Source organism: Scleropages formosus, chromosome 24 (assembly GCF_900964775.1).
Source record: "Scleropages formosus chromosome 24, fSclFor1.1, whole genome shotgun sequence".
Classification (NCBI taxonomy): Eukaryota; Metazoa; Chordata; class Actinopteri; order Osteoglossiformes; family Osteoglossidae; genus Scleropages; species Scleropages formosus.
Genome location: NC_041829.1, coordinates 10,341,396 through 10,364,341, shown reverse-complemented (window position 1 = coordinate 10,364,341; position 22,946 = coordinate 10,341,396). Strand labels below are relative to the sequence as shown.

The following is a 22,946-nucleotide window of genomic DNA, read 5'->3' as shown; positions in this document are numbered from 1 at the left end:
TGATCGTGTGCGTGTACTGGGTTGGGAAATATAAGGGCTATATATCACATTTCATTAAATGAATAATTAGAAAATTAAAGCACATTGGTGCAAAACAGGATGCGTGCACAAACACGAGTACACAAGTAGGACTCCACTGAGCCAGTCAGCATCTGAGAGCGTGGGTATGCAGTTCCTGTAACGCAGTGCATCTCACACTCTTTCTCACCGCAGCTTGGCACAATTTCCAAATACGATCGCAGTTTATTACGCCGGACTGAATGTAACGGACCTGGACTAAATGTCACAGACTGGATAAATCAAAATCCAGACTGATTAACAAAAAGTGGTATTAACAGTCTCCAACTGGATAGGTAAAATTAAAAAAAAAGATATTGGATAATGGAAGAGTAGTGTATTTCAAACCATTCAAAGCCATACCACTGCATGAACATTGTCACAGAAGATAATGATAATGGCTCCAGCAGCACAATCTACCTTTGTGGTTATGATCCCAGAGGCCCATCAGCTTCTTTAGTGTTTTAATGTGCTCTGCATAATGGTTACAATAGGACAATCCACCTTTCTGCCTATGACTCTGGAGACCCATCAGCGTCTTTAGTGCTTCTGTAGTTTTTTAATGTACTCTGCACAGTGTATCTGCAAGTCTCACTCGAAGTTGCTTCCAGCTGGAGGCGCTCCCGAGGTTAATGCCAGACCCTGGGACATTCCTGGGGCAGATATGAAGCAAGGATGTTGCCGTTCTTTTTCAGGGGGGTAATGTAGGGAGAAGGGTGTGATGGTGTGGTGGCATGATGGGTTTGGCTGGTGCCCACTGTGGGGTGGGTCTGGGGTTTGAGCCCTGCTTGGGGTGCCTTCCGTTGGACTGGAGTCCTGTCGTAAGTGTGTCTCCTCCCCCTTCGGCCTTTCACCCTGTGTTGCCGGGTAGGCTCTGGCTCACCGCAACCCTGCTTGGGACAAGTGGTGGTTGACATCGGTTGGTTGGTAATGTAGTGACCCACTCAAGTGATGGGCACCCACTTGGAATGGGAATGATTATTAAATATTAATAGTTGTGCAACCATAAATGGCTCTGTAATGTAGGGGAAGGGGGTGAGCACCTGTAGTGTGACTAAAGAAATGCTGGCTTGAGGTACAGGTCCTTGAGGAAAGAATGTTCCTTGGACCAAGAGAGTAAGGGAATTGGAGGACAATGAGAAGTGTTCCTTCCTTTTCTTCAATAAGGTTAGAGAGCCTTGCCTGAAGAGAGGTTTTACCTGTCTGAGAAATCAACAAGAGACCTTTACGGAAAGGGCCCGGATGCTGGTGGTACCTATAAGATTTTACAGGGATCTTTAAAACGTAAGAGAGACAGACTCGCTACTCACACCCGCCACCATGTGACCCATTGTAAGTAGTGTATCTAGCAGTGTAAGTCACCTCGGTGAATAGTGTGTGTGTGTGTATGTGTGTCTGTGTGTGTGTGAGTTCATTGGAAGTCACTTTGAAGAAAAGTGTCTGCAAGTAATGTAACTGTACTTTTTCAAAATCTTGCTTAGGTTTTATCACTAAATTGCCTATTTCTTATAGCTATACTAGGAGGGTGTGGTGGCGCAGCGGGTTTGGCCAGGGCCTGCTCTCTAGTGGGTCTGGGGTACGAGCCCTACTTGAGGTGCCTTGCAATAGACTGGCATCCCATCCTGAGTGTGTCCCCTCCCCCTCCAGCCTTACTGGATTAGGCTCTGGCTTGCTGCAACCCCTGCTGTGTGTGTGTGTGTGTGTGTGTGTGTATATATTGTATTTTGGCTATCACGTACACTTTTACAGGGTATTGTTATTTTTGTGTTTTTATTGTGTGGTATTGTTTTACTGGGTTGTTATTTTGTACTTTATGTTTTAAAATATGCTGAAAAATTGTCCAAATGTTTTACTGCCTTTTGGAAGGCTGTCCCTTCATGACCGCTGTGGACGTTCTGCCCTCGTTATGCGGCTTGGTCCTTAGGAGAATACTACATTGGTTGTTACAGGTTTCAGTGTTGTATTTTTGCAATTTTGCATTGTTTTGTTATTTTATAGGGATTTTTTTATTGTAATTATAGGAAATTACGGTGTTATGTTTTATGGAGTATTATGTCGGGATCCTTTTACAGTATGAAATGTACTGGATAATCTGTAGAGGGCACTGTTCAAACAAGGGAAATGTTATGTACATTGTGATGTGTTCTTGGTTGTTTAAATAACTTTACAGTTTGATTAAAAATCAAATCCTCGGGCCAAGAGCATTATTTCCTTCCATACTTCCTGATACCTCCTGCTGTGTGCCGGTGATCCAATATGGATTCATTACGGAGAGCTTCTGTGCCCCGGTGGAGCCAAAAACATGAGCTCGCTACCATACATTTACATTTATTTATTTAGCAGAAGCAACTTCCAATGAACTCCATGTAATATTATCAGCCCACACACCTTATTCACCGTGGTGACTTACACTGCTAGATACACTACTTACACTGGGTCACTCATCCATACATCAGTGGAACACACACTCTGTCACTCACACACTATGGCTGAACCTGAAAAGCATGTCTTTGGAGTGACCTAGTGACCAGCTTATTTCTAGAATTACTTTAGACCAGGCAGAGCATTTCACAGTACCTCTAAAGTGCTGTAGAAATAGAGAGACTGGAAACATGTTTTCATGAACTTTACAAGCGTCCATAACAATCACTTTTATCCATTTACGGAACCGAATGTGTACTGAAGCAATTCAATTCAGATGTCACTAAGCGTGAAACTGAGTACTTCACCTGCTATTTGAAGTCCAAGCGTTATGACAACACATTAGATCATTATTCACCAGTAATTTTAACACTGGAAAATGTTCAGAAGTGTAATGAACACAAAGATTATGCTATACTCTCAACAGTGTCCCCAAAAATTTTTATTCATTTAGCACTGTTTCCAAAATTCCTTAAGGTACTTTCCCCTTGAGATGGGTACTGTAAGTACAAACTGAGCAAAATAATTCTTACTTTTCTTGCAATTCTCATTATTTTGTCTACTGCAACCCACATGACTTGTGCTCATGCTCAGTCACTGAGCTACTATAACAAAAAAAATTCACCTCGAGATCAGAAAAACTTTGTAGAATGCACAGGCTGAGCAAAAGAAAGACAAAAGTTTCCCTACATAAAAAGCAAGTCATAGAAACCGACCTTGAGCGATATGTTGATTGCCACTTTTTTCGTGGACAAAAAAACAAGTGTGGTGCCTGAAAACACTTTGTTTCATAGTTTCAACGCCTGCACAGATTTTCATCTTGGTTTCGTTAATACAGCTAATCCATCTAAAGATATAGTGGACAGAAGTCTTTTTAACTTAGAACAGGAAGTAATGAAGTATAAGCCGTGCTTAGGTTGTCACTACTGACAACTGAAATTGCAGCCCAGTAATGGTTGACAATTTGGAATCTCTTACCCAAAATGAAATGGTGAAAATATGTGATCAGAGAATCTCATTAAATATTTACAGCCTGTTATATTAGAATGTATAACTCATTGATCTTCCACTTTACATCGCTGACCTGAATTAAAATTAAGCCTTCAATAACCAGCATTTTTAAATCAACCAAACGATACAAAATTACCCAGGAACCTTCCAAGCCAGTTTTTCTGTCACTAGGGATAAAGGATTTTGAAAAGGAATATAAAAATGGTTTTAACCATATAGCACCGGCTTTCAATCTTTAATTTTTTGGCATTATTTGTAGAATTTTCTTTAATAATTTACATATGGATTTCTGGGGGCGCGGTGGCGCAGCCGGTTTGGCCAAGTCCCGCTCTCTGGCAGATTTTGGGTTTGAGTCCTGCTTGGGGTGTCTTGTGATGGACTGGTGTCTCATCCTGAGTGTGTCCCCTCCCCCTCTAGCCTTGCCCCCCGTGTTGCCGGGTTAGGCTCCAGTTTGCCTCGACCCTGCTTGGGACAAGTGGTTTCAGACAGTGTGTGTGTATGTAGGTGTGTGTGTGTATGTATATGGATTTTTTAGAAAAAAAAAACGAAAATTTAGGAATTCTAAAAGTTGTACTACAAGGAATCACTGCCAGAAATAAAATGTTTTGATACAGACCTGTTTCATATCTGTTACTTAGAGACATTTGTGCAGTCCTTAGAACAAAAAGAGACTCCACACACTTAAGGCCTTAGTTTAAATTCTTGCATTACCAAAATGCTCTGCTAATTTGCTAAAACCAAGACATAAGGCAACTTCTCCAGTACAAAAATATCTTAGCATCTAAATACAAAATAATTTACATTTTGTGTTCCCTTTTCTGCAGCAATCAAGGGATCTTCAGATGGCAGGGCGATTCCATATGTAAAACGACCCCCATCCTTTGGTCATTGTGGATGGCCTTGCATGTACAATGTCTAGCCCTGGAGGAGCAGGATGGGTCTGGTATTGCATAGGTAACCATTTTATAAATCCAGGGACAGTATTTTGGATTTTTTTTTTTGATAAAATGCATAAAAGAAAGCAGAAAGCCTTAAGCAGTCAGATGATTTCTGAATCAAATTGCAAACGACACCGCGCTGGATCCAGTGCTTGAGGGGAGTGTGACCTGCAATAATCAATGCACAGATAGGCTCCTCCCCATTTTGGCTGCACGCATTTTAAAGCTCCTCCTTCCGCTTGGCAACCTTGTGCTGGTCCTTTTCTCGTAGCCTTCGCACTAAGCCAGTGAAGTCCTCCTCCTAAACATGTAAATGCAAGAGTGTTAGTCTCCTAACTGGGAAGAAAAGCTACAGGAAGTCATTCTACTAGCTTAGCTAGCTGATCTCACTGTAGCTGTTCTACAGGGCAGTGTTCAGTTATGAGGAGTTCAGGATGACAGAGGAGCAATTCTATGAATCTTTACATTACAACGTTTAACATCCATCCTGCTGAGAAGGACAGACCACATTTCTCTTTTGACAGAAAGCCTTTAATTCCTCCTGGAGGATACTCGAGTGTGTGTTGGTGTGCCCTTGGCTGTGTATATTAGACCTCTCGCACGAGGTGCCATCAACTGGCTTCTCTTGATCTGCAATAGCTCTTCACCCTGTCCATAAGTGTGAACCCCAACACCCTGTAGAGGAACTTCAGTTCTGCTGCTTTTACCCACAATTCTTCTACTTTGGTCATTGCCTTCCTTCTGTTGATGTAATGCACTCATTGTATTTTTCTCTGGAATGTACATCGCTTTGGAGAAAAGCATCTGCTAAATAGATGCAAATGTAAATGTAAATGCCTGAAGCTTGTGACCACAGGATGAGGATGTAAATGAATGGTAAATTGCAAACTTTTCCATGAACTCAGATAACTCTTCAACATTACAGTTCTGTACAGTCTTTGCAATATTAGGGCTGCTGCATCAACTTCACCATTCCCCCCTGGTGTCACTTGGGAAAAAGGACCCAAAAGCAGTTAAATTCTTCCAACTGCGGAAGCTGTTCTCCCAGTCAGCTGAAGAGAACAACCTGCTTCATCCCTGGTGAGGACCATAACCTCAGATTTGGAGGTGCTGACCTTCATCCTGACTGTGCTACACTCAAGTGCTGTTGAGGATCACACTCCTCTGAGGCCGATGGGACCACATCATCTGCAACCAGCATACACTCCAAACCCTGACTTAGCCTCGATATCCTTGATTCTTGAATATCACAAACAGGTGAGAAGATACATCTTTACTGGAGTCCAACACCTGCACCAGTGCATTTGAAACTGATTTTAATACAATCGTAGTGTCCATTTGTTTGTTACTCAGGAAATAGCATCAGTTCTCGACTTAAGTGAGTTAATCAGTTTCTTAGTGTGGCAACTGATGTATAGCTGCACTGTTAGTGCCTACATCATGGTGCTAAGAATCAAAGTGCAAAGACAAGAGAGTCTACTTACAGGAGTCCATGGCTACTGCTTGAGTACCAGTATCCAATCATTTTCTGCATTGTAACATATCCCAGAAAGGTTTGACACTGGAGCTGTCTGTAGTAACTGGACTAATCCCTATCACTGTGTCCACATTCAGATATTTATGCTGCAACAGGAACCTGGGGCAGTTGGTAGGGTAGTTGTGAGGGCTACTGTCTTTGTACCCAAAGGTCACAGATTTGAATCCCACCTCCAGTTGTAGTACCCCTGAGTAACGTACTTACCCTAACATTACTCCTTTAAAATTTCCCAGCTCAATAAATCTAAATAATTGCAAGTAGCTTCACACCGTAAGGTGATTTGAATAAAAGCATCAACTAAATGAATAAATATAAACCTGATGCATCTTCCTCTTTCTGTCACTCCATCCTGTTTCAGTTTTTCCATGGGCCTGTGGAATGACCAGCCAATCGCAGAGAAGACCAAATTTCCATAACTCAATAGCCAGTTTCCATTGTATGTCTTTGCCATATAAATCTTTCCTGTATCCTACCATTGCATGAAAGATACTGCACCCAACTGTCATATTCGACCTCGAAGATAGCGAGTCTAAAAGGCAGCTCCATGTATTCTTTGTTGGACAGTGTCTGGCCAGGCTATGAGCATCACCTAGCCACAAGGAGCTTTCCAGTAAACACCACCCCCAGGCTGTGCTCCAGGGCTGGGTTCTTGGAAGCCCAATTCAGGTGAGCTACTCGTATTTCTATTTTGAGCTTTCATGGGAGGTTATTGTATGGATGTCTTTCGTCTGGCCACAAACAGATTTACAAACTGAACATGTGTCTTTTTTCTTTTTTTACCCATTCTGTGATGAAAAGTTAAAAGTGACTATGCTGCATAATTCATGGTTTATTTCAGGCCTGTTACACTAAGGCACTTAAAGTGGAAGTCGCTGATACTCTTTCGAGGTTATTTGCTTCTCCTACACAATGTTGCTCGACCATGTTGTTTACAGGGCTATTTCCAATTTGTTGTGCTCTTAAGAACGGGCCAAGCTGGACATTAATTTTTTATTTTACCCTACTTTCAGTCCATTTCACCAACCCATCCACCTTCTCCACAGTTTGACTCACAAATTGCTCTTCTTATTCATCAGACCCATAAGAAGTTTCTAGAAGTTTCTTTACGTTTTGGTGTGTACTGTACCAGCTGTATATGGTTGAAATGACAATAAAGACTCTCTTGAGTCTTGAACTGACTACATCAAAACATAACTCTGTAAAGAGTCCAGCATATTTACTTTGCATTAAGTTCTTACTGTTCCTCTTGTAGATGCAACATCAAGGACCTTGACAATTTACTTGCCACTCACCCTTCTTTCCCCACTGTACTTCTCAGCAAACTTGCCATAGTTGTAGCAGTTGAAAGTGGGGTAGGCCTCAACTCCCTCCTGCCCACACATGTCACTGTTGTGCCCTTCAGTGCAGTCCACTGCTGCAAAAGAGACCTGGGATAGTGACAGTGGAGACAATGGATGATCATTAGTGGTCACCTGCAGAGTAAGGCCCTCCCCTGCTCTCCCATATCTGCAGTGTTCAGCATCTGACAAACACTTCAAGTTTCAAGTTCAAGTTCAAGTTTCCAGTTTCAAGTTTATTGTCATAGGTACAAGTACGGTGTACAAGTATCATGAAATTCTTCTTGAATGCTTCTCCACAGACTACGGACAAGACAGAGACAATACAATATTGCACAAAAGAAAACAATGACAATGACAGTGAGTGATGCAATAGCAATAACGATAACTTAAGTTAAGTAAACGATAACTTCCACATTGCAGATTAAACTAAAACTAGACACAGGTCTACATAGACATCTTCTCGTATGTATACTGGTATCAAGAAACAAACTATGGAAACAAGAAAGTAGCATAAAAATAAAGGTAGAACTGATAGTATCTTCACCATACCTTATTCAAAATTGTCAAAGAGACTTGACATAGATTGGTCATTTTTCTCTTTGAACATGTAAGGAATTCATAATAAGGACATTTATATTTACATTTAACATTTTAATCGTCCAGCTAAAGTTCTTATTCAGAAAGATATACATACACAATGACCAAAACGTATATTCCACACCAACAAAAGGCATTAGGAAAATAACACAGTATTCACATTCCTTGAAAAGCTATATTAGCAGTACATGTGAAAATGACTTTATCCTGGGTGGGTAAATGAGAACCCACAGGATATATAGTCAGCTCCAGAATTACTGGAACCTCCATGGAAAGAAAAAAAATGAATATATAAAATGTACCATGGTTGTGGAAGACAGGGGCTCACCTTGCGGTCCTCTTTCAAGACCTCAGCTGCTGCTGTAAAGTGTGGGATGGCCTCCTTACTGTGGGGGCACCCTTGGATGCAGGATATAAAGATGTACATTAAAACATGTTCACTGTAGGTGTTGAAATATCACAACTGGTCAAGACACACACAGTGTTTCTGGCCTCTGCAGCTTGTTTTTTGGGCTGAACTGAACAAGCAATCATTCTTAGATATCTCTTCTCAATTTTCATACTCTGTTGGCAAAATCAGAGCAGCTCACAAATTTTGGTCCAGCAGTCACATGATGAAGGTGTGCAGTTGAAACTCTGAATGTCAAGCCCCATCAGACCATTTCCCTCAGAGCTTGGAAAGTTGACATATACACTTACATATATCTAAGAGGCAGACTGCAATCTGTTAGGCTTCAGGACTGTGTCTCTGATGTGGTGGTGAACAACACAGGTGTGCCACAGGGAACAGTAGATTTTTCCTTCCTGTTCACCTTCTACGCTTACGATTTCAGCAACAAATTTGGGCACCATCACTTGCAGAAATTGTCTGATAACTCTGCAGTTTTTGGGTGTATAGAGCAAAGTGTGTACGGGCGTATAATTGAGGACTTTGTTTCATGGAACGAAGTAAACCATCTCCAGCTCAACATCAAAATGAAACAGCTGGTGGTCGACTTTCATCGTGTTAAGACATCTGTTGTGCCTGGTTGCCATTGATGAAAGAGCCCTGGCAGTTGTTGAGTCCTACAGGTACCTGGAGGTCCATATTAACAACACAGTGGATTGCTTTCAGACCACAGACTGAGCTCCTGTGTATGAATTTCCCTGCAAGTTTTAATAAAAATCCTATACTGATCTCCTCAATACCAGGGGGACTAGAAAAGTTGTGTCTGAATTATTTGAAAAGTCTTTCAAAGATTTCATTTTGACCTCTAAAAAAGGCAGCATAGGAACCCATAAAATAAAAAGTTTAAAAACTTGTTTTCAACAATAGATGATATTCAAAACAACATGTCAGCTGACAAATAAGCATATTGTAATTTTTATATTATATGCTACAACCTGAACATTTTTTATAAATTGAAAAAAGTCAATTATAAAAAGCAGCCACGATACTTTTTTCCAGGCAAAGTACCACATGTTATAAGATATCAGAAAACATTGTGTCTACAGGAAAGTGAAAAAACTCCCCTTAGAGTGCTGGACTTAAAAGTATTTTGTATTCTGTAAAGCTGCCAATGAATTTGCAGTATTTTCCTAAATTTCACATCTTTTTCTCAACTTTTCAGTGTTAAACTACTCACCTTATTCTTATTTACAATGACTGTGTGAATGAACCTTCCCTTCAAAAACCAGTGAAACCACAACATGAAGAATTTGCTGAATTGCTCCTATGAAGGCCTGTTGAAAACCCAAATATCATAGCATTTTGAAGCCATGGGAAGTACCTCACTGGCAGTACACAAGTACAGCACTCAAACATTGTTGTGCTACGGTCACCACGGTCACCTCATTTGAACTGCTGCCAGAAAAGCTCCTTGAAGATAAATTATATTAAATTAATGGTGTGGAAAACATAAGTGCTTTACTCATACTAGAGTCAACACACCTTGTTAAGCTTAGGATTTTCAACACAATGAGGCTGTTTATTTTGATAAACTCACCAGTACTTTTATCACATACACACACAATGTCTACAATCATTAGTCCCTAGCAAGGCTGCGGTGAGCTGGAGCCTAACCTGGCAACACAGGGTGCAGGGCTGAAGGGAGAAGGGACACACCCCAGATGGGACGCCAATCCTCCGCAAAGCACCCCAAGCAGGATTCGAACCCCCGACCCACCTTCTTCCTTATTGTATCATACCATGGTGTTTGCAAAGAAGCTTTTGCGCATCTATTAAACTTAGCAGAAAGGCCAACACTGAGATCGCAGAGTAATTATACTGACTGTGTGGACAGAGTATTGTTCCACCCTATCCACATATGGCAGCAGCGATATGTATGGGATCTTGTTGGAGTCATACAATCACTTTCAGTTACAACAGCAAAAACATCTGCTGAGACTGTGTGGAAGACAACAATGGTAAACTATCTTTGTACTCCACTATAAATATCACATGAATAGACAAAGAAGAATGGACATAGATATAGTCCAGAAGATTAACTGAACTGAAACCAAGGATGGAAACAGAACAAGGAAGGTCTTCCAAACATGTAAGAAATCAAAAAGAAGCTCCAACCTCTAACTGGAATGGAAAGAATACATAGAAGATCTGTACAGCAGAGATATCAACATCTGAGCCTCATTACAGAACACAAGGACATTTGATAAGGGAGAATGAAATGAGAATCGCACTGAAGTCACCATCAAGAAGAAATGACAGTGTAACCAATGTGATTCTCACAGTTTTATTATCAACGTAAGTTGCTCACCAATTTATACCAAAGAATCTGGAAAGGCAAACATATCCCAGTACCAAAGAATGGAGACACAGAGTGTGCAAACTGTTATACACTTTGCTTGGTTTCTCTCAGATAAAACCACTTTAAACTTTATGCTTTTTGTGGTTTCTTTGGTGCAGCCAACCAACATTACTACAGTGCAATAAGGAAGCCTCAAAGTACTTCATTGAATAAGTGGACACTTCAAGCTTAAATACTACAACCTGAGTGTACTTTTCACATGTACAAATATATTCCTTCAATCACTGCATGTTTACTTCAGGACCAATAGTAAACTGTCAGCAGAATGTGATCAATACAAGTTCATTCAGTTGGCATACTGTCTAGCATGATGCAGCCTTTGCTACACTTCTCTTGGTTCACACATCCAGTTTTTTAATTAGCCATATTTACACGAATCCAATAATCACCTAAAAGGGGATAAAAAAAAACGATGTTGATGAAATAATCTCTCCAGTGCCAAGAAAATCTAGGTACATGGGTATTGTTAAGCCATTGAACATATTAAGTCAAAACAACAGCAGGATATCAATTTTGGGTATCTGGCAAGTTTTGTGAATTTCGTGGCTGGTTTACAACATTTTGATTTTGAATAAAGCCATGACTGTGACGCTACGTGTGGTACCTCATTTCACTGAGTGACATGATGAATAATTGACTGTGGGGACTGTTTCTCCACATTTATTACTGGACTTAAAAGATTCAGACTAAATTCCATTGCACTTGTCAGGTCAGTTTGGCTCTGCTTCATTGGCTGCTACTCAGAACTAAAAAACAAAGGTTCACTGATAAGCTGAAGCTACTCTCCCCCTCCGTCTCCACACATTAACCGGAAGACAAGGGTTATCAAAAGATAGTGAAGCTATCCATGATGTATATGTGCCAGTTTATGTCCAGTTTCATTGCCACCTGAGCAATGAGCAGATTTATCACAGTGTTGAGTTTTCGCAAAAGAACCTGACTTGTAACCAGAGAATATTGTTGCTGAACAACCAATCGACCATGAAAATAAGTTTGCTGGATAGCATGAAGAAAGGGTATTTTGGAGACAATGTTTGACTGTTCCACATTGGCACTTGTTAAAGCAAAACATACACTCCTAAAACCTCTTCCTTTGACTGATACTAATTCATAACAGGAGTTTTGGGATTTAGAGTATCTTGGAAGATGGGTACCTTGCTCTTCCATTCTCACTCCCTAACAAAATGTGCTGTTTGTGCTGTTGTCAGTGTTCTAGATCATACCCATCACCAGAAGACTGAATTTCTGCTTTATTGGAATGAAATTATTGCTTGGGCTTATCTACTGTATACCATTGCCACAGCATTTTATGAACTTCCAAATCATTAACCACTCCAACTAGCAACTTGGGGACTCATGCTACATACAATATCCCACCTGTGGAGAAAAGACTCATAGACTACATCAACAGGCATTTAGTATATTTCTGCACAGAAGTCCAGCTATGGTGTCCTAGGTGCTGCTACTCATAGAAGACATATTGAACAAAGTGGCTCACAACACACACACACACACACACGCAGTCTGAAACCGTTTGCCCTGAGCAGGGTCGCGGCGAGCCGGAGCCGAACCCGGCAACACAGGGCGCAGGGCTGGAGGGGGAGGAGACACACCCAGGACGGGACGCCAGTCCATCGCAAGGCAGCCCAAGCAGGACTTGAACCCCAGTCTAACCGGGGAGTGGGACCTGGCCAAACCCGCTGCTCACAACATAGCGAGCCCAAAATGTATTGGATAAATTACAAGAAGGTCACAGGTTCAAAGCCTCCATCACAAGGCACCACAGACACAACAGACTGTTAAAGAAGTAACAGAGTGAATATTTTTATAAAGTAGCCTGATGGACATTGTTGAGTAAAACACTACAGAAAGTCAGCCCGCACATTTTCCCCAGTTAGCGACATTCTTGGTTAGTTATTTCAGCTAGTTACAAATTATGGACAAAAAGTTAATGATCAGTCATTAAAAAAGGAGGATGCATAATTACCACAAAATTCCCAAGGACTACAAAACACGCTGTAATTTATTTTAGAAGCCAAGGGCCTGACAATGTCAGGAGCTGATTCTGAAGTTCAGATAGCTCCTTTGTAAGAATTAACATATTATCTTGGGGCACAAGTCATAATACGTTAGGAAACAGTTTGATCATGCTAATCCTCAAACAAGCAAATGGCTCTTAAAGGATTAAAAACTTTCAGGAGGGAGAGAAGGGGTTTCAAGATGTTTTTCCCCATAAAACGGGGTCATTTTTTTCTTTAAAAACATAGTCAAAGTGATTTAATTTTATGTGGGTTATTATGGATCCTCATTAATGTGAAAATGTCAGTTGGTGTAATAAGAACAGGTGGTGGTCACACTCATTATCCCCTTGTTACCCTTGACAAAACCTTTAATATGTTTGGGGAACAAATAACCTGTTTCCCCTATCCTGCCATAAAAACAAGGCTCGGTGATTTTAGTAGCGGCATTGGCCTACAGCAAGGAAATTCATCACCAAGGCACAGTGCACACTGTCCAGCTGTAGGTGGGCTTGGTCACAACCCAGCAGTGTATGAACCTGGGCCTGACATCACCTGACTGACTAGATCCACTATGAATCATTCAGTCCCCAAATCCAGGGTCAGGCACAGTTTTAGCACTGTAAGACTGTAGGGAGTCTACCCAGTAATTGCAGTTTATGGACTTAAAGATCTTCCAGTCATGGAAATGAGCACAAATGGTTTGCTTACAAGGGGCGTAGAACATGACAAGGGTATGTTTCTTCTTCTTCAGTGCCTCGTGGAAGTTCTCTGCTCTGAGGTGGATGACGCTGGAAGGCTTGTCCTCCCATGATGGCTCGGGAGGAGGCGGGGCCTGGGGGCTGGGATAGATCGGACTCAAATTAAATAGGTAGAGCGAAGTGGTGCACAGTGGACCTTGCTGTCCCTGAGTTTGGCCTCAGAATGAAAACCAAGCATCTACACAAGACCTTTACTACATTAAAGAGAAGCACTGCTCAGGAGTTAATGGGTGAAAAGCATTTGTTCGAGACAGGAGCTTTACTGGAGTTACACACAATTGAGTGTAATAAGGTGAAAAGAAACGCTGCATGAACACTTTGTTCAGGCCTGCTCTCCATCCTGAGAGCAACAGTATTAGTGTTTCAAGCCTGCATATTAATATTAACCAAGAAAAATGGGTTACATCCATCACTTCAGTGACGTTTCCTTGAAAAGGATTCGTCTTCATGCTCAAAACAAGGTCACAAGTATTCAGACATCAAGAGCCCAGCACCATAGCAGCACTTTAAAGTTGCTTAGTATTAATATTGCAATAGTGCTTTTGTACCATGATGACCCAGCTGGAGTACAGAAGAGGAAGTGGCTGATGTGAGAGTGCCTGATGTGTCTGCACACGTTTTTTCCTTCCCTCAACCACCACATCACGATTCATATATGCAGACCCTCACTACAGCAGGGTCCTGGAAATCCTTCAGCTAAGCCAAAACATACCCATCAATTGTTCAACACTGAGCTGCAATCTAAAAAATAAAATAAATTAATAAAACTCAAGAACAACTGAGAGGAAGAAGAGAGGAAGACCAGTCTTACTTGTCCAGCCACTCAGTGATCTCATCCTTGGTCCTCAGGTCAGCGAGTGTGTACTTGTCTTCACCATTCTCGAAGTATTTTAGTGTGGGGAAGCCCGGAATATTGTATCGCTCACCGAGGGCCCTGTGGACGGTGGCATCCACTGCTGCCAGGACTCCTGGGCTCTGGGAGGAACACACAGGTGAGAGATGCTGAAAGAAGGGAAAGAACCAACTTGGCACATGTTGTAATTATTCAATAGCTTTTGGTTCCTGCAAGTTCACAGGCAAGGACTGAAGAAGAACAAGAACATCCCATCCAGACAGACACACTTGGGTTATGATGGCAAGAGTGAGGGTCAGAAGTTGAAATGACAAATTGAAAAGGACACATCAAACATTGTGGACATACACTACCTGTAACAAATTGACTCTAGATGGTGGAAGTTGCTCTGACAGAGTCTCAGGTTTGAGAACCTGGTAGATGGGAAAAACCAAGCCCTCCAGTCCTGGGACAGATACCTCACAGGTGACCTTAAGTGTCAGAACATGTGGGCCATATCAAATATCATCTAAAGGACTCAAATTCTGAGTGTGGTCTTCTTGCCTAGTGGTTTCATTTGGAATGATGATGACATGAAAATAGGCAGAACAAGGTGAACAACATTTGTTCTACAAGAAATCTACTTGGACTAGAATGCTGTGATAGAACACTGGAGGCACAGTGGTGGGGGGATTCAGCTATGGAGCTTAATTTTCCCTTTTAACTACATTCCCAAACAAAAAAAAAAAAAAAACCCCGAAGCATCTGAACAAGTGTTTTCATACATGAGCAGATGATGACATCTTGTCAAAGCTTCCGCACTGAGGGTACTACAGGTATTTTTATTGCCAAAACACGACGCGGCAGAAAAATCAAAAAAAAAAACATGCTTTCTGAATACAGCTAAAAGGGCAAAGGTGTTTCTCCTGTGGTGTTCAGCTACACAGCCTGCTGTTTATTGTGTTAAATATACATATTCACATTCCATCAATTTCCCTGACCTTCAACAGAACTAGAAATAAGAGCAACAGACAGAAAGCCCCATAACGTCATTTTAGGAAAGAGGCAGAGTGACAAACAAATGACTTCAGAGAGCTGAGAGGAGAGTGCTGTGGGAGCTCCAGTGGGCATCCACATCAAATAATGCAGAAACGTTCTCAGCGGACTGCAGAACCGGTCAAAGAACTGCACAGCTTGTCCACATTCAGCACTGCAAGGACTGCAGAAGAATGAGTTAACAGCTAATACATTCATAGATCTCCACTCCTTTTATTGGCCTGTTCCTGGCTTGGGAGTACAGCATGGCTATGGAAGTGACACACCAAGGTAATGAGAATCAAACAGAGCAAAACTGAGCCGAGACCATCTTCTGCTTGCCGAAGTACTTTGCACTGTGAGTTTGGCCCGCGGGCGCTTTCACTATAACTCTCGGTCCCTGTCCCTGTGCCGCTCTCTCACAAAAACTCACGTCATTATCTTTGTTGAGAAGTTTGGCTGCTTCATCGTATTCTGGTTTCATCTTCTTACAGTGACCACACCCTGTGTCGGAGACAATGACAGGTTGAACACAACAATGAGAAATGCTTGTCTGAGCTCATCCCACGGTAAAAACAGCAGGCTGTGTAGTGTTTACAGCTCCCCCCTCTTTGTATTTCGAGATTGCAGGTTTGAATCCCACCTTCTGCCGTAGTACCCTTGAGCGTTTTGCTTTCCCTGAATTTCCCCAGTTAAAAGACACAAAAATCCCAGTTGTATGTATGAATATCAACTAACTAATTACATATAAAAGTGACACTGACTAAATACCATAAATGCTATGGCAAATAAACACAAAACTAATATGAAACAGACATTTTTCCATAGCAATGTATTATTTCTTTAGAACTGTAACTGCAGATAATTATTACCTAAATCCAGCTCCATTTCAACACTTTTCTGGGGGACATGAAATGACCATGAAACAAGATGTAAGTGCTGTCAGGTCAATTCTGCCAGAACTACGGATGAGGACTGAGTCAGAAGCACACAGGGCTCATGACTAGCAGAGGCTCCCCACCCCAGCAAGTAGTAGGGTCTGCAACTGGAGAGCCATTGCCCCCTCTGTAGCGCAAAAGTTACGCATTTCCCAATGGAGTGATATGCTGCCTGTAGGCTGATATCCAACTTGTTCCCACTACGGTATGTTATGTCATCTGAGACAGAATGTATTGTATTTGTGATTAGTAGTACCAAAGCATGCCATCTGAAGGCTATTCCCAATAATCCAGTCTAACATTTACTGTAAACAAGTTGTGCTGAAATTGTAGACATGGCACAATATACTGAATTAAAGCTGTATAAGGCAAGAGAGACTAAAAGCTCAGACTGACAAATGCTTTTGCGATGAGAGCTATAGTAGGAATGAAGTACACCCACTCCTCACACAACAGGGTTAATTCCTTCAGTGAAATCACATATTTCTATTGTGAGGGAGTCAAATTACCATAATTTCTTCTCACTCATTCACTATCATGACCCCCTTTTCCAAGTCAAGGTCACAGTGGTTCAGAGCCTATCCTTGAAGAATGGGGCATTTGGCAAGTTATGGTACACCCTGGATGGGATGTCAGTCCATTGCATTGTTATATAAGGGCTGAGTTTACAGTTTTAAAAATAATATAGTACAGAACATGTCATCCATGTCCCAAAAACTGCAACAGGTGGTGTAACACACATCACTGAATTTCCAGTGATTTCAGTTACCTTGAATTTTTAAATCATCAGATTTCCAAAGTTAGTTAGGAAGTTGGTGAGCAACAGCAGCACATTTGAAACAGTTTATGTAAAAAGTTAAATAAAAAAGCTTCCAGCATTACTCTAAATCTCTCATTTTCTACAGTTTTAATCTGAACCACTTTCTTCGCCTGATAAAATGTTACGGCATCTTTATCTTTCCTTTCCCCATTTCTCAGAGCTATGACCGCTCCTGGGTCAAGCTTTTTATGAAGAAACAAGCACCAGGTGTGACCATTTAAACCTTATCCAGGATTCCAGTGAGAGAGATGAGAAGTGAGAAGTGAGACTGGTTCTCAGATTGTTATCCGGTTGAATGTTTTTTCTGTTAGTCTTTTTAATTAAAATTTTCAAATTTTGTGTTCCAATGGGTTTTTTTCCTTTTCATTTTCTTACGTATTCAAGACAATAGTCCTATTTTTGCAGTTCTGTGGTGTTACTTAGTCTTTTTCAGATTTTAGTAGTTATGGCACAGAAAAACTGTGAGAGCACCTGTTGCTGATGTAGGAGGATCTAGAGAAAGCAAGATCTGCAGTATAAGCAACTGCGCTACTACTTGTCCAGGCCATGGTGACATCCCGTCTGGACTACTGCAGCTCTCTCTTGTCTGGCCTTCCAGCTACTGCCATCAAACCTCTACAGCTGATAAAGAACGCTGCTACCTGAGTTGTGTTTGACTTGCCGAAGTGTTCCTCTGTATCTTCTCTACTCGTTTCTCTGCACTGGCAGCCCATAGCTGCCTGGATCAAATTCAAGACCCTGGTTATGGCCTCCAAAAGCATCAGTCGAACTGCTCCTCGATATCTACAGGACTTGATAATTCCCTACACGCCAACCAGACTGCTACGCTGTTCCACATCTGCCCGCCTGGCGGTCCCTCGCGCAAAAGGTAGAGCACGGAGGTTATCAGTTCTTGCTCCATTGTAGTGGAACAGCCTCCCCCCTCTCACTCAGAGCTGCTGAATCCTTGTCCACTTTTAAAAAGGGTTTTGAATCTCATCTCTTCCAGACTCATTTTGCCCATGATCTCTTAAGATCATGTAAAGTATAAATGTTCATGCCCGTAAGGTGTACATGTTCATGATCATGCTCGGATCAGTCCTTTACAGAGCCACTCCTGCAATGTAATGTAAATGTTTATATGTATCTCAAAATAAATATATATTTATGAAGAAGATAATTAAGAATCGCTGATAGTAAAACTCTGTGATAACACATTTTTTTCACCCAGGCTTCTGGAAAGGACTACCGTTTCGGGGTATTCTACAAAACCCTCTGTCTTTGACATTTGGCATAAAAGCAACCCTTGAAAAAAAAAAGGAGTTCAGTTGGAGAGGACTGTTGGAAAACAAGAAGCAAAGCCACCTCAGTGTCGTAGGCAAACAGACAGCCACGTGTGCAGGTTCAGAGGGTCACACTGCTCTCATAATGAATTTCAGGCTCATTCATTCTTCGCTCTCCACTCAATTGCAATTGTAATTAAACGGATAATAACAGATGATCCAAAAATAGAAGCTCATTAAGCACCAAATTCCTGCTGTAGAGCATACCACCGTTATGCAGGCACGGACCTATATAACTTTGTGTACTTGCTCCTCTGTGTCCAAACAGAATATTGTAACAATCCGCATTATTGAAGAGCATCACGTTCGAGCGGGAACAGATGCTCACTGTAAACAGCTGGGGGTAATGGGAACTGTGGAATAGATGTGAAACAGTTGATCAACTGCAGTAGGGGCTAACAAGGATTATAAGCAGGTGGATGCCTGTTGGGAAGTGTGAAAAGGCTAAAAAGGCTGGCTTGAGATGTAGATCCTTGAGTAAAAGAGGTCCTCGGACCGTAAGCGTTATTTCCATTGTTACACGCCGATACCTCTCGCTGCGCGTCGGTGTTCCAATAAACGTTCACAGTGAACGGTGTCTGTGCGTCCTTCTTTGTCCCATTCGAACCAATATTAAAATGCTGGTTACCTGGTCAAATTATGTTTTGTTATAATACTGAACGTTTAAACTATATTCCTCTGTTTTTATTGCCGTACATGTGAAATCTACCGCAATATTTAATATAAATATTTGTAACAAGTGTCGGTACTTGGTTCTCTCTGTCATATTCAGCAGTAGTAAAAAGCACAAATTGTGGAGCAGCGAACAGCTAAAAAAAATTCACGATTTCCATGTCTCAAAGAAATTTCTTCCTTCAAAATGAATATATATATCACTGCCCAGAGGTTAACGCTGTGGACATTTATGAAAGCATTTAGTGGAGATGAAGAGTGACCTCGTTTCTCAGCTGCTTCACTTTCATATGTGGCACAATTCTCCATTGCACACCGTTCACTGTTGTTTACATTTAGATTTACATTTATTCATTTGGCAAACACTTATCTGCAAAGCAATGTACATTTCCAAGAATAATACAAAAAAATTACATTATATCAACAGAGCAAGAGATTGGGATGCAAACACATGATTCTTGAATACCGTTATACCACAGTATAAACCCGAATACACAAGTAGCTGCATACAGGGTTTTTAAATTATTGAGCAGATAACATACACCTCTAAGTTTATCAAGCACATTGAGTTCAGAGGAGAAGTGAGCCTGAAAGAGGTGAGTTTTGACACCCTTTCTGAATGTAGAGAGAGATTCAGCAGTTCTGAGTGAGAGGGGGCGGACATTCCATCACACTGGAGCCAGAACTGAAAACCTTTGTGCTTTTGGACCTCTTTTGTGTGGGACCCCCAAGCAGGCAGAGATGGAGGAATGTAGTAGTCTGCTTGTGTCCCATGTAATTAAGCCTTTTAGATATCGGGGAACAGATCCGTTGCTGGTTTTGTAGGCTGTAACCAGGGTGTTGAATTTTGAGGCTGGCAGCAACAGGAAGCCAATGGATAGAGATGAGGAGGGGGGATACATAGGAACACTTTGGTAGATTAAAAACAACTTCTTGCAGCAGCATTCCGTATCACCTGGAGAAATCTGATGGCAGAAGCCAGAAGGCCAAACAGGAGAGAGATGCAGTAGTCCAGACAGGATATCACCATGGCCTGGACCAGAAGCTGCATTGAGTGTGTTTAGAGATAAGGACGGATCCTGTGGATGTTATGCAAACAGTATCTGAAGGACTGGGTTGTGGCTTTGATTTGTTGAGAGAAAGACAGACTTGGGTTGATCATTACTCCCAGGCTATTAAGCAAAGTAGTAGAAATGAGCAAGGTGTTCAGTTTGTTAGAAAGTTGTCAGCTGGATGACAGACCAGCTGTTAGGTCATGGATCTCTGTTTTGGAGAGGTTCAGTTGTTTGTGGTAATCAGGTAGTGAGGCGCAGACGTCCATGAGGCAACCGGTGATGCGCGAGGAAACGTCTTTAGTTCCGTGGGAAAAGAAAGGAAAAGCTGGGTATCATCAGCGAAGCAGTGGTTGGAGAATCTGTGGGAGACGATGACAGGACCGAGGGAAGAGGAGTAGATGGAGAAGAGAAGGGGGCACAGCACCAAGCCTTGTGGAACACCAGTTTAGAGAGGCTGATGGGATGACTGGGAGCCATGCCAGACCCATTGGTAAGATATACCTGATAGATAGGACTCAGACCATTTCAGTGTTATTCCTTTGATATCAAGACAGGTTTACCTGCAGACAAGTCGAAAGGATGAGAATCAAGGAGAAGGAGGCCACTTTAGCTGACTAGAAAGTATCTGATACTGGAAGGAGAGCTGTTTTGGTATCTAGAGTGATAACTAGTTGTAGCTGTGGACTGAGTCTAATCCAGAGTGTTTCTTTAACAGCGATAAGAGATGAGGCCAGCTTTGAAGGCAGATGAGAAGCAGTCAGAGGTTAATGCTCATGGAGATAAAAGACTTAAGTTATGTGAAAATGTCTTGTAGGAGAAGTGAGGGGGATAAGATTGAGGGCATAGGTGGTGGCTCTGTGTGACAGCAAGGGGTCCAAGATTTCACTTTTGGACAGCAGTTGAAATGAGGAGAATGACACTTCACAGGGAGATCAGGGATGATCAGGGCATGTGGGTGCTGAGAAAGGGGCAGAGGGGCAGCACAGAAGGCTTTTGGTGTCTAAAAAAGCCAGTGGCTGCACCTGAGTCTCGGATGACAAAGAGAAAGCCCATGGTGTGCCGCAAAGCATGGTCTGCTCGGACAGGGGTCCATTCCCATTCATTTGTGGGATCGTTGGTAACCACCGCACATCTGGGGACAAAAATGCCTCACACCTGGAACCGGGTCATTGTGTAGATCCTGTGTAGGTCACAGGACAAACAGAGGAGGTCCACACTGGGGGCAAAAGCTGCTGTGTCATTACAAATAATCAATACAGAAATCCCTTCTTGCTTAACAAGTGAGAAATGCTTTATAAAAACAGTTTTATTAGAAAGAACTAAAGCACTCAGTGCTTCAGTCTCTCAAGAGATTAAACTCTCTAGATTAAACCAGATTAAGAGAGTTTAATCTACGTTTCACAAACCTACCAAGAACCTTCCATCGTGAAAAGGTTCTGCATTTCCTGCATCACCATTAACTTTCATTAGCATCACGAATAATGTATTTGATTTTCTTTCAACACACTGTGAATAATATATGAATTCTTCAATCCAGTGTTGCTAACCCAGAGAGTGAGTTACTCACACGGCGCGTAGAACATAACCAGAGCAAAGGGGTGCTCGTCCAGGAAGGTGTCGAAGGTGTCGTTTGTAAGATGATGAACAGCGGAGTCTGTTTCCGGCCAGGGCACCTCGGGAACTTCGGGTTGTGGTGGCAGGGGGCTGTCAATTTGAGAAAGGAAAGACATATAGCTGGCAGACCAAATAGTGGGAAACACCACCTGTTAGAGCCACTGAGGGCCCTCGGGTTCTGCGCCTAAATTTACGCTCCCAAGCCTGACATCCTCCCGTACTTTACAAAGGGAGACCACATGGCAGCTGATAAAGAAACACGAAGATTCAGTTTAAGATTAAGCCACCAAAGTCAGTACTCATCCCTGTGCCTTAAGGAATACTTATCATGGGACCACATGTGTTTTTTTCACCTTAAGTTTCATCTTGAGGGTTATGCAAAATTACACAAAATTAAGAAAATTCCTCTGAAGGTAGTTTATGCTTAATTGCTATTCAGATAAAACTGAAATAAAAAGAACATTTTAAAATCCTTTCATAGTGACATAGACACATCCTTGCACATTACAGCATACAATAATGTCGCACACCAGGACATGGCTGCTATGGGCTAAGTGACCAGACATAAGCTTCCAACAAGAGGATTTACATTACTATTATGTGATTTACAGCAAATCATATTACAGTATACAATATTAATTAAACAAAACTGCAAAGAACAAGGCAAAATAGAGAAAACCTATTGCTGTGGTCCATACCTCAAGTTCCCTCTCCTGACTTTTCTTTGATCTCTATAACTCATACAAACTGGACATCTTTTTGGACAGTGAACTTCTTGTATATTGGTACTTTGCCACATTTTGAAACATTGCCACTTTTTTCCTTGCTCTATATATAAAGATGTATTCATCAGGGCCATGGCCCACACCTGGAGAGGCCCACAAAAATTCCAGTAGTAATTTATTTTATTTAAGAGGTGAGCAGGCAAAACCAATATTCTTTGAGAGGGTGCAGAATTCCTAGACACCCCTGGAATCCAAAATCTGTGTTCCTACCGCTATCTCTATGTTGCTATGACCCAGTGAAGCTGTCACTAATCTGTTAAAAAAGCCCTATCAGATGGCAACAAGCAAAAATTGAAACAAAACAATTACCCATATGAAAGTAAAAAAGAAAATCTTAAAACAGACAAATCTCCAAAGGCTCTGGTTTATCTGAAGAGAAAGCTGAA

The 22,946-nt window shown here is 41.7% G+C and overlaps 1 protein-coding gene across 1 annotated transcript in view; it reads right to left on the bottom strand.

The window, feature by feature from the left end:
• Nucleotides 1–4,316: 4,316 nt before the first annotated feature.
• LOC108936405 (protein disulfide-isomerase A5-like) overlaps nt 4,317–22,946 on the bottom strand; it is a 34,169-nt gene continuing 15,539 nt past the window's right edge. Inside the window, exons 11-17 of the mRNA XM_029248569.1 lie at nt 21,729–21,865; nt 15,788–15,858; nt 14,299–14,462; nt 13,438–13,568; nt 8,230–8,300; nt 7,257–7,391; nt 4,317–4,728 (exon numbers count right to left, since the gene is read on the bottom strand). Of these exons, the coding sequence (XP_029104402.1) occupies nt 4,648–4,728; nt 7,257–7,391; nt 8,230–8,300; nt 13,438–13,568; nt 14,299–14,462; nt 15,788–15,858; nt 21,729–21,865 (790 nt within the window). The 3' untranslated portion in view covers nt 4,317–4,647. The remainder of the gene's footprint in view (nt 4,729–7,256; nt 7,392–8,229; nt 8,301–13,437; nt 13,569–14,298; nt 14,463–15,787; nt 15,859–21,728; nt 21,866–22,946) is intronic.